Source organism: Canis aureus, chromosome 1 (genome assembly GCF_053574225.1).
Source record: "Canis aureus isolate CA01 chromosome 1, VMU_Caureus_v.1.0, whole genome shotgun sequence".
NCBI classification, from domain to species: domain Eukaryota; kingdom Metazoa; phylum Chordata; class Mammalia; order Carnivora; family Canidae; genus Canis; species Canis aureus.
In genome coordinates this window covers 117,528,181-117,543,098 of record NC_135611.1, presented here as the reverse complement: position 1 = coordinate 117,543,098, position 14,918 = coordinate 117,528,181, and the positions used below count along the sequence as shown (strand labels likewise).

At 55.6% G+C, this 14,918-nt stretch overlaps 2 protein-coding genes across 14 annotated transcripts; one reads left to right on the top strand and one right to left on the bottom strand.

Annotated features, from left to right (window-relative positions):
• Nucleotides 1-17: 17 nt before the first annotated feature.
• On the bottom strand, nt 18-2,503 carry HSPB6 (heat shock protein family B (small) member 6). The gene is made up of 3 exons (XM_077854335.1): nt 2,249-2,503; nt 1,224-1,346; nt 18-1,094 (listed from the first exon to the last, which is right to left on the bottom strand). The coding sequence occupies exons 1-3, from the start codon at nt 2,444-2,446 to the stop codon at nt 927-929; spliced, it is 489 nt and encodes a 162-aa protein (XP_077710461.1). The 5' UTR covers nt 2,447-2,503; the 3' UTR covers nt 18-926.
• On the top strand, nt 1,219-12,205 carry PROSER3 (proline and serine rich 3). 13 transcript variants are annotated; one of them, XM_077854145.1, is made up of 12 exons: nt 1,223-1,578; nt 4,503-4,599; nt 4,903-5,105; nt 6,334-6,461; nt 6,570-6,676; nt 7,324-7,406; nt 7,509-7,651; nt 8,714-8,812; nt 10,478-10,653; nt 10,770-11,748; nt 11,841-11,922; nt 12,018-12,205. In XM_077854145.1, the coding sequence occupies exons 1-12, from the start codon at nt 1,556-1,558 to the stop codon at nt 12,157-12,159; spliced, it is 2,262 nt and encodes a 753-aa protein (XP_077710271.1). In that variant the 5' UTR covers nt 1,223-1,555; the 3' UTR covers nt 12,160-12,205. The 13 variants fall into 13 exon arrangements, with proteins under 13 accessions (XP_077710297.1, XP_077710239.1, XP_077710271.1 ...); XM_077854211.1 differs by lacking the exon at nt 1,223-1,578 and adding an exon at nt 2,348-3,694; XM_077854171.1 differs by having other exon boundaries at nt 1,219-1,578; nt 5,034-5,105; nt 11,841-12,205.
• The last annotated feature ends 2,713 nt before the right edge of the window (nt 12,206-14,918 follow it).

Here is a 14,918-nt window from a genome sequence, read left to right as displayed (position 1 = left end):
GACATAAAAGCAGTTGGCACAGCTCTAGCACATTTATTGGGGGAAATGGGCAAGGGGATGGGGTGGCAGAGAATTGAAGGAAGAAGGGTTGTGGGGAACCAAAGCAAAAGTGGCTGCTTGGTTGGATTTTGGAGAATGAGGGGAGGTATGTGAAAGATGGATTACCTGGGATATATGGTTGGAGACTTGAGGGTTAAGACAGAATGATCATGGGGGTGGGGGGTTCTGTTTAGAGTTGGGGATGGGGCTTAGGATATCTGTGCAGAGTCTGGGGATATGGAGTGGGTATTTCTGCAGTGAGGTTGAGGGTCCTGCTAGGCCTGGAATAGGTGTCCAAGGGTGGAGGGTCAGAAAAGAGGTTCAAGAAGTCACAAGATGGGTGGGGGGAGTAGACTGTCCAGTTGGAATGAGGGGAAGGATCCAGAGTCTTGAGGACCAGGCCTGGATGGTTTGGGGTGGGAGGTCTGTGCAGTCTGGGGTATTTGAGGGGTGGAGAGGGATTATGCTTGACTGGCCAAGGGTGGGGGCAGGGTTGTCCACACCATAATCTAGTGTTGGAGAGGGGAGAGGAGTAATGAGATGTGGAGATGTTTTAATAGATGAGTCAGAAGGAAGTGGAGGAGGGAGTTTGAGTGGATTTATATGCCAAGAAAGTGGGGTCAGTGGGGCCGGGAGGCTGTAGGCTGAAGGAGGGCCTGGAAGCTAGGGACGTGTGAGGAATTTGAAAGCTGGAGGGGGTGTGACAGCGGGTGCGTCCGTGGAATGGTCTACATGACCAGGGCAGGGTCTACGTGGGAAGGGTCGGGGCAGGATCCCAGATTGGGAGGGTGGTTTGGGCGCGCTCGCTCGGGACATCTGGCTGGGCGGAGTCAGGTCGGCTTTAAACGAGGGGGCCTGAGGCGGCTCCCGGGGTGCAGGCGTGCCGCCTACTTGGCAACAGCCTGCGGCGGCTGTGGGGCCTGGGCCGCCGCGGGTGCAGCCTGGATGGACAGGACGCCCTCCGGGGACAGCGCGGACGTCACCGCGGCAGGGTCCACGCCCGAGGGCAAGCGGTAGCGGCGGTGGAACTCGCGCGCGATGTATCCGTGCTCGTCCTGGAGAGACGGGAGGCTTCAGCGGCCCCGCCCCCTGGCCGCGGCGCCCCGCCCCTCCCCGCGGCGCCCCGCCCCCTCCCCGCGGCCCCCGCCTCCGCGCCCCGGCCCCACCCCTGCCAGCGGGCTCACCGGGCGTTCCTCGTGGCGCGCATGCACCTCCACGTGGTCGCCAACCACCTTGACGGCGATTTCCTCCGGGGAGAAGTGCTTCACGTCCAGCAGCACCGAGAAATGCCCAGGCTCCGCCGGGACCTAAGCAGAGCCGTACGGTCGGCGGCGGCGCGAGGCTCCCGGGACCCAGCGAGGCCCCGCCCCCGCGGGTTCCGGGGCTGCCCCTGCCCCGGGGCCTCCGGAACTGGGCCGTCCCCTTTCCTAGTCGCGGCCCCAGAGGATCTCTTCCCGCAGAATACCGGGGATCACCCCTCCCTCTGTAAGCACGGAGATTCTCCTCTTCCGGAGTGATGAGGCCCCCTTCCCCCGCCAGGTCAGAGACCTCCCTCTCACAGGCTAAGGCCTGCCCCCTCCCCCAGCGTCGGAGTGTCCTTTGGACGCTGAATGCCCGGGCCCCTTCCCCTCAGAACCCCTGGTGCCCTCCCTACACACCGCCCCCGCCCCCGAAATTGCCAAGTTGCCTCTTCCCCCGGCTTCCAGTCTTCTTTTTACCCTCCCACTGGAGTCACGGGGCCGCTTACGCCCTCGGCAGTTACCAGCACTCGTCCCCCACTTCTCAGAGTGGCCAGGCCCCCCTTTCTCAAGTCACAGGACCCCTCCTCCCCTCTGTCTTTCCAGGAGACATAGAGTCACCACATACAGTCTCCAGAGTCTTCCCCGAGGATGACAAAACCTTCCCTCCCCTCGGGAGTCCCGGGGACCCCCCATGCCCTTCAGGATGACTGAGCGCCCCCTCTCCCCAGGTTTCCTGGGTCACCAGCCTCCAGAGGGACGGCCCCACCCTATCAGTGACTCAGCCATTCCAGCCCCTCGGAGCGGAGACCCTCCTCGCCCGGGCAGGGACCTCCCACCCCCGTCGTTATCCGGCCTGCGAGACTCCAGGCTCCGGGACCTCTGGAAGCCCCTCGGAGCGGCCCGCCACGGGATGCCCGGGCCCGAGCCCTGCAAGTGGCCGAGGTCCCGCCCTCCCCCAGGCCTGGCACCTGGGCGGTAGGCAGCGCCACGCTGGGTGCGCGCAGGTAGTAGGGGGCCAGGGCGGCGGGGCAGAGCGCGGCCAGCTCCGCCTCCAGCAGCCCCTCGCCGAAGCGCTGGTCGAAGAGGCGCCCGGGCGCCGAAAGCCCGGGCAACGGGGCCGAGGCGCGGCGCAGCCAAGACGGCTGCACGGGCACGGGGATCTCCATCCTGCTTCGCCGCCGCCGCCGCCCCTAGGCTCCGCAGTGCCCCTGCGAGCGCCGCAGCCGCTCTTATAGTACGCCTTGTGTCCGCCCCTCGGCGGGCCGCCCGGGGACATTGGGACCGCGGCCAGCCCCGGCCATTAATAGAGCCTTATTTAGAAAGCCCAACAATGACTTGGCCATTTATTGAGCGCCTGCTGGATGCCAGAGAGGCGATCCCCCCCCCCCCGTGTCCCGAAGGGGAAACTAAGGCCGAGGAGGCGGAGCCTTGCCAAGTGGGTAGGACAGCGCGGTATTTGGGACCCAAGGGCCCGAAAAACCCCACCGCAGAGTTCGCAGTCCCTTTAATCCACCCCCGCCCCGCAGGCAGCTCTGGGGATGACGCAGATGGCGGTCTTAGGAGCAGATTCTTGGGTACAGGGAATGTGGTAGCCCGCCAGGTTGTCAGGAGGACACAGAACAGACCCTACTCCCATCTCTGCAGGGCCCTGGGCCCAGCCCCCCGCAAGCCGGGCCTAATTCTGGGCCTCTGACTCAGTCTCGGGTGCGCAGGGAAGCGGGGGCTGCCAGGTGAGCAGCGGCCAGAGGGCGCGGGCACGAACAGTCCAGGCTGGCCCCCCAGGGGCCGCGCGCCGGGCCCGAAATAGCTCATTTTGATCCCACCACCTCGGCGAGGAGCCCAGGCCTGGCACTTCGCGCAACCAGCTGCTCCTGCAGCAGGACGGAAGTGGCTAATGACTCCGCGGGGCCGGCTGGCTGGTCGGACGGAGGGAGGGGGCGGCGGCTGCAGAGGGCACAGGCCCCCTGACTGCCCTGCGACGCGAAAACCGGTGCTTAGGTTGGAGACGGGACAGGAGCTCTACTGCAAAAGGGGGAGTGGCCGTAAGACGCTGCTAGAAAGCGCGAGTACTTTATAGACCCTCCCAGACGCCAGCTCACCCTCAGAGCCTTCCCGTTGGTCCGCAGACTTGCCAATTGCTGCCGCGCGCCACGGGCCTCCAATCAAACACGCTCTCTCAGTCGGGCCGAAGTTACAGCCCGTCGTGCGGCGTCTCCCTCTGGCCACTTTCCAGTTGCTTCTGTCTCCCTCTCCATCATTGGCCGCCTCGGAGGCCGCTGTCTTCCCGCGCGGGCGCCCGCCGAGAGGGGCGGGCCTCGCAGGGCATTGCTAAGCGACCGAGATGCGCGCGGGTTCAGCCCAGTGAAGGAGCGGAGCTGGCGGAAGCGCCCAGGTGGCTGCGGGATGGACCGCAGGTGAGGCCGAGCCTCCTCCCGGGGACCACAGGAGGCCTGGGGAGGACCCAGGGTGCGGCGAACGCAGCGTCGGGTCAGGTTTGCTGGGGTCCGGAGTCTGCTCTTCGACCGCGCTGGAACTACAACTCCCAAGATGCTCCACATCCTCCGGCAGCTCCAGCCTGGGACCTCCGCATCTCCGGGTCCCATAGAGTCTTACGTTACGCTTTCCAAGTGGCTCCAAGGGGTTTTCCTCTAAGGGTTTCCAGTGTCCTCTTGGGAATCAAATTTCTGAGCTTTAAAACTTCCCCCCCAGACTCCAGTGGGTGTTGGTCTTGACCTTTCTTGCTTAGGCAGAGCCCAGTTACTGATGGGGGGTATAGTCCATTTACCATTTCCTCCTCAGTATCCCAAGGACTTATGGGAAAGGTACAGTGATGGGGTTTAGTCGCGGTTCTTAACCCGAGCTCCGCTTCAGAATCACCTGCGAAGGTGACCAGCTCTCTTACAGATAGGATGCTTTGGGCCTGGGACGAGGACCGCATGTCTGTATTTTTCAAAGGCTCCTAGATTGGATTCAGGGTCACGAACTGCCACTAGGCAATTCCTTGGTTTTCTGAGACTGCTCCAAGGGCTGGTGGGAATCGAGCTTCCAGTATCAGTATCTTGAATGTGCAGCGCTGCTTCATGGGAGTTCTAGTTCATCTCTTCCAAGAATCTATGGGAATTGTAATCTGGTCTGCCCTCCTCTCCCCAACCCCAAACCCTGACTCCACCCATAGCCTCCCAGCAGGGGGCTCTGCTGGCCAACTTCATTCTCCCCTTGCAGTCTGCCAGTTTTCTCCATCCAAGACAGCCCCTTTGAGGATGCTCCCCTGGATCACAGCCGCTACTTGCCATCCCGGACCCAGACTTGGCACCCCAAGGTGAGGACACTCCATGGAGGGTGCTGTGTGTGGGCCCAGTGGTGAGGGAGTGATTACTAGAGGGAAGGAGGACATGTGATGAGAGATAGGGGTGAGAAATTAAGAAACAGTCTCTTTTCCCTCCCTACAGCTGTGCCCTCACCTGGTCCTGGATCCCCTATCATGGCCCCAATCACTCTGAGTTGTTACCATTGTAGGATGTTTCCTCCCCTCTGGACTGAGACACACTTCATGCGTGCCTTTGTTCCCCATACAGGGGTAACCCCTCAGCCCTCACTTTCTTCTCCCCACTCCCTGTCTTAGACCCTAAGCCCATCCAGGTCCCAGAGGTCCAGGCCCCCAGAAGCTCCCAAGGCTCTGGCCACAGGTCCCAACACCTCTGAGCTATTTGGAGAATCCTGGCCGTCCAGCTCAGGGACTCCTTCCCCACCCAGCACCACTGAAGGACAGGTGGGAGCCTCCCCACCACCCACCCTGGTTGACAGCGGGGAGTCCGTGGTGGCCAAGTAAGTACCAGCAGCACTGGGGGGAAGGAAGGGTTTGGGTCAGGAGGGGGGCAGGTATGCCATCATCATCATCACAGCCAGAGTTGTTTATGCAGCACTTTTAGGACCAAACTTTATGTGTACTATTAAGAGCTCTGGAGCTGGGGCACCTGGGTGGCTCAGTGATTGAGCATCTGCCTTTGGCTCAAGGGGTGATCTCAGGATCCCGGAATCGAGTCCCGCACCGGGCTCCCCACAAAGAGCCTACTTCTCCCTCTGCCTGTGTCTCTGCCTTTCTCTCTGTCTCTCATGAATAAATAAATAAAATATATTTTAAAAAAAGGTCTGGAGCTGGGCTCATTGCGTTCAAATCCCAGTTCTGTTACTTACCCTCTGTATGATCTGGGCCTCAGTTTCTTCATTTGTAAATCATGGATATTAGCAGCACATATCCCCCAGGGCTATTTTAAGCTTTCAATGAGTTACTGCCTATAAAGCATCTATAACAAGTGCTATAGTGGTGAGCACTTGAATTTGTAGGATACAAGTTCAGCTGCTCTAACAAATAGCCCCAAATTAATTGTGGCGTAAGAAAGACAGCATTTATTTCTCCCTCACTCAACAGTCCAGGCAGAAGCAACCAGGGCTGCTGTGGCAACCCCCAGCTAGGATCAGGGACAGTTTCCTTCTGTCGTGCTGCCTCCCATCACCAGGCTCTTGCCCTTTCCTTTATGGACCAGAATGGCTCCCAACCACATCCACTATCCAGAATCACATTTCCTCATCTCATAACCCTATTGGTTGAGATGCCTGGGTTGCTCAGCAGTTGAGCATCTGCCTTTGGCTCAGGGCATGATCCCAGGGTCCTGGGATCGAGTCCCGCATTGGGCTTCCCATGGGGAGCCTGTTTCTCCCTCTGCATGTGTCTCTGCCTCTCTCTCTCTGTCTCATAAATAAATAAATTAAATATTTAAAAACAAAACAAAACCCTGTTGGTCAAGAACCTAGTTACATAGCCATAAAACCATAGGGACCCCTGATAAAATTAAATATAATCTGTAGAAGAGTGGCTATGTGCCCCGTATCATATAGTCTTACATAATATTGCATTACTGTGTATGAGAGGATGCTGAGGGGCTAGGTATTGCCAAGGTAACTGATAAACATCAGCTGTTGTGATTGTTATTGTCATTATTACTATTCTTTGGCTCTCCTCATTCACCCACCTCCCCTTCTCTGATGCTCGCAGGTACATAAACCGGTTTCGCCAGGCTCAGCCTACAAGCCGAGAGGAACGCCAGCCTGCAGGCCCAACCGCAGCTGACTTTTGGTGGCTCCGGCCTGAATCTCCAGACCCCAGCAGTCAGCTTGCAGCAGGTACCTGCTACGGTCCCATCCACTGTAGGCCTAAACCTCTCCTGATCAATGCCCCCAGCAGAGGTTCCTCGTGGCCCCCCTCCAAAATCAACTGGGGCTTCTCGGCAGGAGCCAGTGAACCAGAAGGAAGACCCAACACAGCAGTCCCAACTCTTGCCAAGGTGGTCAGCGCCTCTCGGGCTAAGGCTGTGGCCCCCCTTCAGGAAATGAAGCAGGTGACATCCTCATCCACTTCCTTCTCTATGTACCTGAACTGAGAGCACTACCTCTGGCATAGAATTAGAGTCAATCCCCAATTCAAGGAAGCTTAAAGATAAAAGGAGGATTTGCTGGCTAATGCAATCAAGAAATCCCAATGTATATGCTTTCAGGCATGGCTAGATCCAGGTGTTTGTACAGTACCAGGAGCAACTCGACTCTCTTGGCTCTCTGCTCCTCTTTGTTGGGCTCAGTCTCAGGCAGGCTTCCCTTTGAGGTAGCGAAGATGGCCCCAGTCACTCTAGGCTTCTAATTTACATAGGTACTTCAGTGGAAAGAGGAGGATTTCCTAGTAGTTCCATGCAAAGCCCCAGGGCTTACTCTCATGTGTTCATCTTTGAGCCCGGCACTGTGGAAACAGATTGTTGTGATTAGCCAGGCCAGGTCAGGAAGATGGGGTCAACCCTTCTCCCACAACAATGACTACCAGGAGAGGTGTATCACAAAGGAAGTCCCCCATCTCTGAGGAGGAGGAGCGGATTCTAAGCCAGCATGTGAGGGCACCAGGTGGAGTGTAGACCTGTGCTCCAGGCCCTCTGTCCAGAGCCCCTTTCCCAGCACCCTTTGAGATGGGGGCTAGCCTCTGATCCCTCTTACCTCGCAGAGCCTCAACACATGGAACTCATCCCTGCTGGACCTGGAGACACTGAGCCTGCAGAGCAGAGCTGCCAGGCTGCTCAAGCGCAGGTGCCTTCCCTGCCCCCATCTCCCTCCCCACTCCCACAGCCCCAGGCCCCGCCCACAGCCTCTGAGACCCCTGTCACCTCGCTTCTGCTTTCTCCCCTACAGCAAGGCCTCCATCTCCTCTTCCTCCTCACTCAGCCCTAGTGATGCCAGCACCTCCTCCTTCCCAGTCAGCTCTGATGGCCTCTCTCCCTTCTCCATGACCTTCACCCCTGACCCCAGCAAGGGCTCTGACCCCAAGGCACAGGGTAAGTTCTGAGGCCCGGATTGAGAACAGCCTGGAGGTGAATCCCAGCTGTGTGACCTGGGGCTTCCAGGGGCCTTTCTGTTCTTCAACTTGAAAACAGGGGTAATAAATGAGTGGTGAATACGGGAGCACCTATCACAGGTCTGTTAACAATACCCATCATTAGCATGACAGGTTCTCTGTCTCTGTCCTGTTTGCCGTTCTGAACACGAATTTCCAAAATCACGTGGCTTTTTGCTAATTCAGCACCACACCTGATTGAACAGCAAAATCTGACCTAAAGAATACGAAGGCTGTTTATAGTCTTGCCAAATTTCATTTAGGGTGAACAGTCATTCTTTTGGCTACGGCTGTGTGTTACACTGAACCACATGATACCTTTGTCTCTGTAAGTAAAAAATGGTTGAAAAAAAAAATGGTTGAATACTGGCAATTTCATGTTGTTCAACCAAATACTAATGTGTTTGAGTCTGCGAACTGGGCCAGCCCCCTGCCAGTGCTGTACATACGATGTGCCTTTGCTGAAGCAGGCAAACTGTTGAACTCTCAATTCCTGCCATCTGATGTCTTCAGATTTCAGAGATGGGATTAAGGACCTGGATTACTATTGCTCCGTGGCCAGGTCCTGGGACACAGTGGCACACAGGACAGGTGCTGTGTGTGTCTCGTGGGGCTGGAGTGAGTGGGGGCAGTCAGTGTAAGAGAGGTGTTCGTGCTTGGTGTGTGATCCTGCCTGAGCTCTTTCTTGTCTGATTCTTTGCTCCTTTTCAGCTTCACCTTACCTGTTATTCACCTCTCCTTCCTGAGCCTCCGTTTTCTCATCTGTAACATAGGGTTGAAACTAGGAGCTACTTCATGAGTTACTCTGCAGACTAAATTTACTCAATCTGCCATCTAAAAAACATTGTATACCTATTGTGAATGAGGCCTTGGGAGTGGGCTTGGGGATTCCACAGTGAATCAGCTGGTTCCAAGCAACTGATTGTGGTCAGTTTATGGTGCTCACAATACAGTGAATGTGGGACAGAAAATAGCTACCTAACCCCACATCTGTGAAATGTAGGCAGAAACGAGGGCCATGCAGGAGAGGATCATGATGCTGGGAAGTCAGAGAAGACCTTCTTGGAAGAGGTGCTGTCTAAGTGGAGACTTGACGATGAAGGTAGGGACAACAGCCCTCTAGCATGTAGGGAGGACCTGAGGTGGGAGGGAGCATGGTGCCCACAACGGACTAGAAAAGAAAGGGCAAGGGGGGGTGGCGAGTGAGAGTAGTCTGGGGTAAGGTGGAAGAAATTGGCAGGAGTCCGGTTACATTGGGCCATGTAAGCATGGGAGGCATTTGGCCATTATCTTAGTACTGGGGAGCCAGGGGGAGGTTCTGAGCAGGGAAGGATGTGATATTTCTTGGGTACAGACTCCCTCTGGCTGCTCTGGACCCCCCAGTGAGAGACACTGGTAGTTAGTTTCTCTTGGGCCAGAGCCTGAGGAACAGAGTAGGGGGATGTGGCCAGGTCTGGAAGTAGAGTCACAGGATATAGAGGGAGGTGGGAGAGAGAGAGATCCAGAATGACACCCCCCTTCTCTGTGCAGCATCAGATGGTAGGGCTTCTAAGGACGATGGTAGCCCTATGATCATGACTGATGAAGTTATGCTCTGGGTAATGGGAATGATGTCCATTTGCCCTGTGGAACTGAGGGCAGCCTGTGACCCTGCCCTCACTGCTGTATCCCTAGCACAGATCTGGACACTGCACTTCAATATAATAAATAGCTCACTTGGCATTTATGCCACAAATACTGATGGCAGCAGGCCTTGTTCCATTTTTTAAAATATATTTATTTATTCATGAGAGACAGAGCGAGAAGCGGTGACACAGGCAGAGACTCCCTGCAGGGAGTCTGATGTGGGACTCAATCCCAGGACCCTGGGATCATGCCCTGAGCCAAAGGCAGATGCTCAACCATTGAGCCACCCAGGTGCCCCACCAGGTCTTGTTCTTGACACTGGGGATATAGTAACGGTCAGATAGACAAAAACCACTGCCCTTGTGTAGCTGGCATTGTGAAGAGAGAGAAGTAAGCAGAGATGTACCACACTGAATATGTTGGGAGGTGAAAAGAGCTAAGGAGGAAAATGGAATAGGAAATAGGATAATGAGTGGTAGGGCTAGGGGTGGTTGCAGTTTTAAATAGAGGAGCCAGGGAAGGCCTCACTAAGAAGGTGATATTGAGCAAAGATTGGAAGGATGTGAGGCATTGAACCCTGTGCGTACAGGAGGGAACAGCACTCCAGGCAGTGAGAAGCACAACTTCAAAGACTTTTGCTTTTTACTAGGACAAGGAGGGTTCTAATCCAGGAGGGCCCTGATCGGACTCAGGTGTTCCCAGGCTTCCTCTGGCTGCAGGGGGAAACAGATTGGGATAACAGAAGCAGAGAGACCAGAGAAGAGGTTTCTGTGGGGTTTTACTGCCCAGGAAAGGGCAGTAAAGTGGGAGAGAAGTAGGCAGATTCTGGAGGATCTGTCTTGTTCACTGCTGTAACCACAAGTCCAGAACAGTGCCTGGCACACAGTAAGAGCTAAGTGAATATTTGCTGATGAATAAAGAATTGAATGATGACAGGCTGAGAAGCCCCTGTGTGCTCTCTCCTCTGACTCTGCCCCTTTGCTCACTTCCTGCTTGGGAGAGGAGTTGGGACATTACCTGGAGAGCCTGTCAGAATAACTTTCTGGTACAATCGAAGGGTATATGCACAGGCTGTCCTTGGCTTGCTCTGCTCATCAGCCCAGTTCCTAACTTACCCTTCCCCCCTCTACTTACCCTACAGCAACACCAGCACCTGCCCGCATCCCTGCTTCGGGCCCTGTCTCCTCTCAGGCACCCCTGCGTCCAGAGGATGACATTCTATACCAGTGGCGGCAGCGGAGGAAGCTTGAACGGGCTCGAGGAGGGCAGGGTGATGGAACCTGGGTGCTACCCCGGACTCCTGCCCCCACCACTCCAGTGAGATGGGGGAGGGAGCGTGTGAGGCGACTGGAGGGAGGGACGCTAAGGGAAGTTGGAGGAAGGAGGAGCCAGAAGGGGACTGAAGACCCCTCTACCATTTCTCTCCTTCTCAGGTCCCCGCCCCCGTTTCTCTACAGGCTCCTCCTGCCCCTGCAGAGACCCCTGGTTCCTTGGGAACCCAGCCTAACTGCATCCCACTTTGGGCCAGTGTGGCCCGACCTGGTCCCCTGCAGGCCTTTTATATGGAGAGGCCTCCTATCCCCCCTGGGTTCTCTCCACATATCTTTTGGGGTCCCAGCCCTCAGGGGTTCTTCTGGGCTCCGCAGTCTGGTCTCTGGGTACCTCTTGGGGCCATGCCTCCCACGCCCTCCAGCCCTGCGCCTCCGGGCCCCGCCCCCGTGGCCCCCGCTCCCGTGCCCCCGGCCCCAGCACCTGCAGCCTGCACCCTCCCACCCCCAGCCGCCCCCCAGGACCCGCCCACTCCTGCGCCCAGCTGCCCGGCCCAGCCCCAGAGGCAGGGCCCCAAGCCTCGGAGTAGCAGGGCCCCGCGCCAGGAGTCCGCTGGGACCGTCACGGCCGCTGACGAGGGGCCTGGCCCGCAGCTCAGAGGCGCCCTGGGCCAAATAGTGTCCGCTCGGCTCTTCCCGGACGCCTTGGAGGACACGCCCCCTCACCCCGGGGGCCCACCTCTGCCCCAGGCCGAACCTCTGAAAGTCAAGGCCACACACCCCCAAACCAAGGTTACGCCACCTGGCTCAGAGGTCACGCCCCCTCAGTCTGGATCGCGATTTCCCAAGGCGCAGACTCCTCCTCGTCGCTCCAAAGCCGAGGCTCGGAAAGCCAAGGCCACGCTCCCCCTAGAGGCGTGGGAGCCTCGGAAGGACGGAGACACCCCCGTGGCCGCCCCTGGGAATCTGCCGCCCCAGGCCCCGCCCCCTCCAGCCGAGGAGGCGGCTGCTTCTCTCGAGGCCCCGCCCACTTCCGTCGGGGCGGGGCCTCCCGGGGCGGTGGCCACGCCCCCGCCCGCTGCGGGTCCCGCCCCCTCCGCAGATCTGCTCGGCCTGGCGGCCCGACTCCTGGAGGCTGCAGAAGGTGAGCTGATCGCCGTGGCTGCGCGGATCTGCGTGGCGGTCCCGCACCCCACGCACGAGTTGGCCTCCTGGCGCTCGCTCTTTTTCCCCTAGAGTCCGACGGCAGCGAGTTCCAGGACGACCCCGTACTTCAGCTGCTAAGAGTTCAGAGGGCCGAGCTGAGATGGCAGAAAAGGTGGCCATCCCCAGGATCTGCAACACCCCTTTCCCAGAGCCACCCACCACCCCAGACCCCAGTCCTGAGCCTCTACGACCCTGGCTTTTTTGCAGGAAAGTGGACGCGCAACTGTCCCTCCTACTGGAGCACACTGAGGACCCAGGGACTTGGTCTCCTCCCACCGGGTCGCCCCCCAGGTCCCCAGGAAGGCGGCTGCGGAGGGAAGGAGCTCCTCCCGAGACCAGACGACGTTGACTTGTAAAAATTGTATTTTTCCCAATAAAATATTTTTTTCACGTTACTTATCTCTGAGGAAGAGTTGTTCTGGAATGTCTGAGGGTGATTCTAATTTGGGGAAAGAGCTCCTCCCCTCCCCTATCCGCTGTGGCTCTGCCTTGCCAAACCCCCATTCTAGTTCCTGACCTATAGGGCAAAATCTCTTCTGGTTTGCCCTCCGAGGTCAGGATGGGGGAGGGGGTCCAGGTCAGATTTCAGGCAAGACTGGGATGCACCTTAGTTGACTCTCAGCTCAGAAGTGGATTCTCCTGTCTCAGCTGAGACCAAAGGGCTGTCCTCAGGGCATGAAGTTAATGGGGTCATAGAGTGCTGGGCAATGGTCGGTCCTCAGTCCACACGCTGCTTGAGCCAGCAGCAGCATTTAGTGTGCTCATCCCTCCTGGAGACACTTCCTTCCCTGCTTCCAATGCCCCACCCTTCTCACCTCTCTGGTCGCCCCTTGTCATTGCCCCAACCTGTCACTTTAACATGTCCTAGGGCCCTGGCCTTAACTATCTGTATTCATTCCCAAGTGATCTAGTCTAGTTCCACCACTCTGACACCCATCTCTATTCTAATGGTCCCCAAATTTCTATCTTCAGCTTCAATCTGGCCACTGAAACATAGGCTCCTGTATTCTGCTACCTACTCATCATCTCCACTCAAAGGCCTAAGAGATGTCTCAAACCCCACAGGTCTTTTTTATTTATTTTTTAAAAGATTTTTTTTTAAGATTTATTTATTTATTTATTTATTTATTTATCTATTTATTTATTTATTTATGAGAGAGAGGCAGAGACACAGGAGGAAAGAGAAGCAGGATCCATGCAGGGAGCCCAACATGGGACTCAATCCCGGGACTCCAGGATCCTGCCCTGGACCAAAGGCAGGTGCCAAACCGCTGAGCTACCCAGGGATCCCCCTTTTAAAATATTTTATTTGTTTATTCATAAGGGACACAGAGAGGGGCAGAGACACAGGCAGAGGGAGAAGCGGGCTCCCAATGGGGAGCCCGATGCGGGACTCGATCCCAGGACCCCAGAATCACCCCCTGAGCCAAAGGTAGACAGCCACTGAGCCACCCAGGTGCCCCAAACCCCACAGGTCTTAAACTGAGCTCTCAAACTTCCCCTAAAACTTGCCCTTCATTGGCTTTCCTGAGCTCCATCCTTCTAACTGCTCAGGCCAAAAGCCTCATAGCCATTCTTGACTCATCTCTTTCCCTCACCCCACAGTCAGTTAGTTAGTAAGATCTAAGTGGCAGGTATGTGGGTGTCTACTATAAAATTGTTCAACTTTGCTGTATGTTAGAAACTTATAATAAAATGTTGAAGAATGTATGATCAGGATTATTTTGATATCTGTATTTATTAAAGAGAAGGATAGAATAGATTTCTGTTAAAAGCAGCTTCGGGGAGCATGTGGGTGGCTCAGTCAGTTAAATGTCTGCCCATGGCCCAGGTCATGATCCCAAAGTCCTCGAATAGAGCCTGCTCAGCGGGAGCCTGCTTCTCCCTCTCCCTCTTTCTCCTTGCCTGTGCTTGATCTCTTGCATGCATTCTCTGTCTCTCTCTCAAATAAATACATAAAATCTTTTTCTTTAAGTAGCTTCTGTATATCATTGACATGATGTATATTTGTTTTCAGCCTTTCTGAACAAATCATACATTTAAATGAAATCAGAAAGAAGGAAATTGCTGTTTAGATATAAAGAGAAATGAAAGATGTTACAGTAGCAGAATGTGATCTAGTTGAGGGGTGACTGGACCCTAGAGGGATTTCTGAGGAAATTATATTTAAGCTGAGACAGGTAGGAATTAATTAGTTGACAAAGGGCCATCCTAATTACTTTTGCTGGATTATAAATCATCCCCCAAACTTAGTGGCATAAAACAATCATTTTATTATGTTCATGGATTCTGAGAGTCAGAAATTTGGACAGGCACAGTAAGGGATAATTTATCTGTGCTCCATGATGTCTAGGGGTTCAACTGGAGAGACTCACAGGTGACTCAACAGCCAGGGGCAGGACCTCTGGAGCTTCTTCACTTAAAGTCTGGCACCAGGGCCCAGATGACTCCAAGGCTTGGCTCAGCTGGAACTGTACACTGTGGTGCTTACATATGGTCTCTCCACAGGGCTTGGGCATCCTCAAAGCATGGCGTCCTGGGCATAGTTGCACTTGTCATATGATGCCTCAAAGCTCTAGAGCTAGTCATTCCAGTGGACAAAAAGGAAGATGCATTGTTTTCTTGCTACTTAGTCTTAGATATCACATAATGTCAATTCCACTACTCTCTGTTGGTTGAAATTATCCATGTTGCCCAGATTCAAGGGTGAGGGGACATAGAGTCCATCTTTTCATGAAAGCAGTGTCAAAGAATTTGCAGTCGTGTTTTAAAACCACCACAGGGTAAGTGGGGAGTGGGGTGGGGTTGAGGGGAGACTGTAGGCAATGGGAACATCACATGGAAATCCCTGGGATGGGAGTGAAGTGAGCAAGTTCTATTGAACTTATTAGTTGAAATAAGTAACTATAAATTGACCCCGCCTTTGGGGCACCTGGGTGGCTCAGTGGTTGAGCATCTGCCTTTGGCTCAACCCTGAGCCAGGGGTCCTGGGATTGAGTCCCCCATCAGGATCCCTGCGGAAAGCCTGCTTCTCCCTCTGCCTGTGTCTCTGCCTCTCTCTGTGTGTGTCTCTTATGAATAAATCATATCTTTTTAAAAAATTGACCC

Coding starts and splice junctions, on each gene's coding strand:
- PROSER3 (XM_077854113.1), top strand. CDS start 1,556: ATGAGGCCCCCTTCCCCCGCCAG. Junction 7,407..7,508: donor GCCAGGCTGCTCAAGCGCAG/GTGCCTTCCCTG, acceptor TCTCCCCTACAG/CAAGGCCTCCATCTCCTCTT. Junction 8,813..10,477: donor GTGGAGACTTGACGATGAAG/GTAGGGACAACA, acceptor CTTACCCTACAG/CAACACCAGCACCTGCCCGC.
- HSPB6 (XM_077854335.1), bottom strand. CDS start 2,446: ATGGAGATCCCCGTGCCCGTGCAGCCGTCTTGGCTGCGCCGCGCCTCG. Junction 1,347..2,248: donor TGGCGCTGCCTACCGCCCAG/GTGCCAGGCCTG, acceptor GGCTCTGCTTAG/GTCCCGGCGGAGCCTGGGCA. Junction 1,095..1,223: donor CGCGCCACGAGGAACGCCCG/GTGAGCCCGCTG, acceptor CCGTCTCTCCAG/GACGAGCACGGATACATCGC.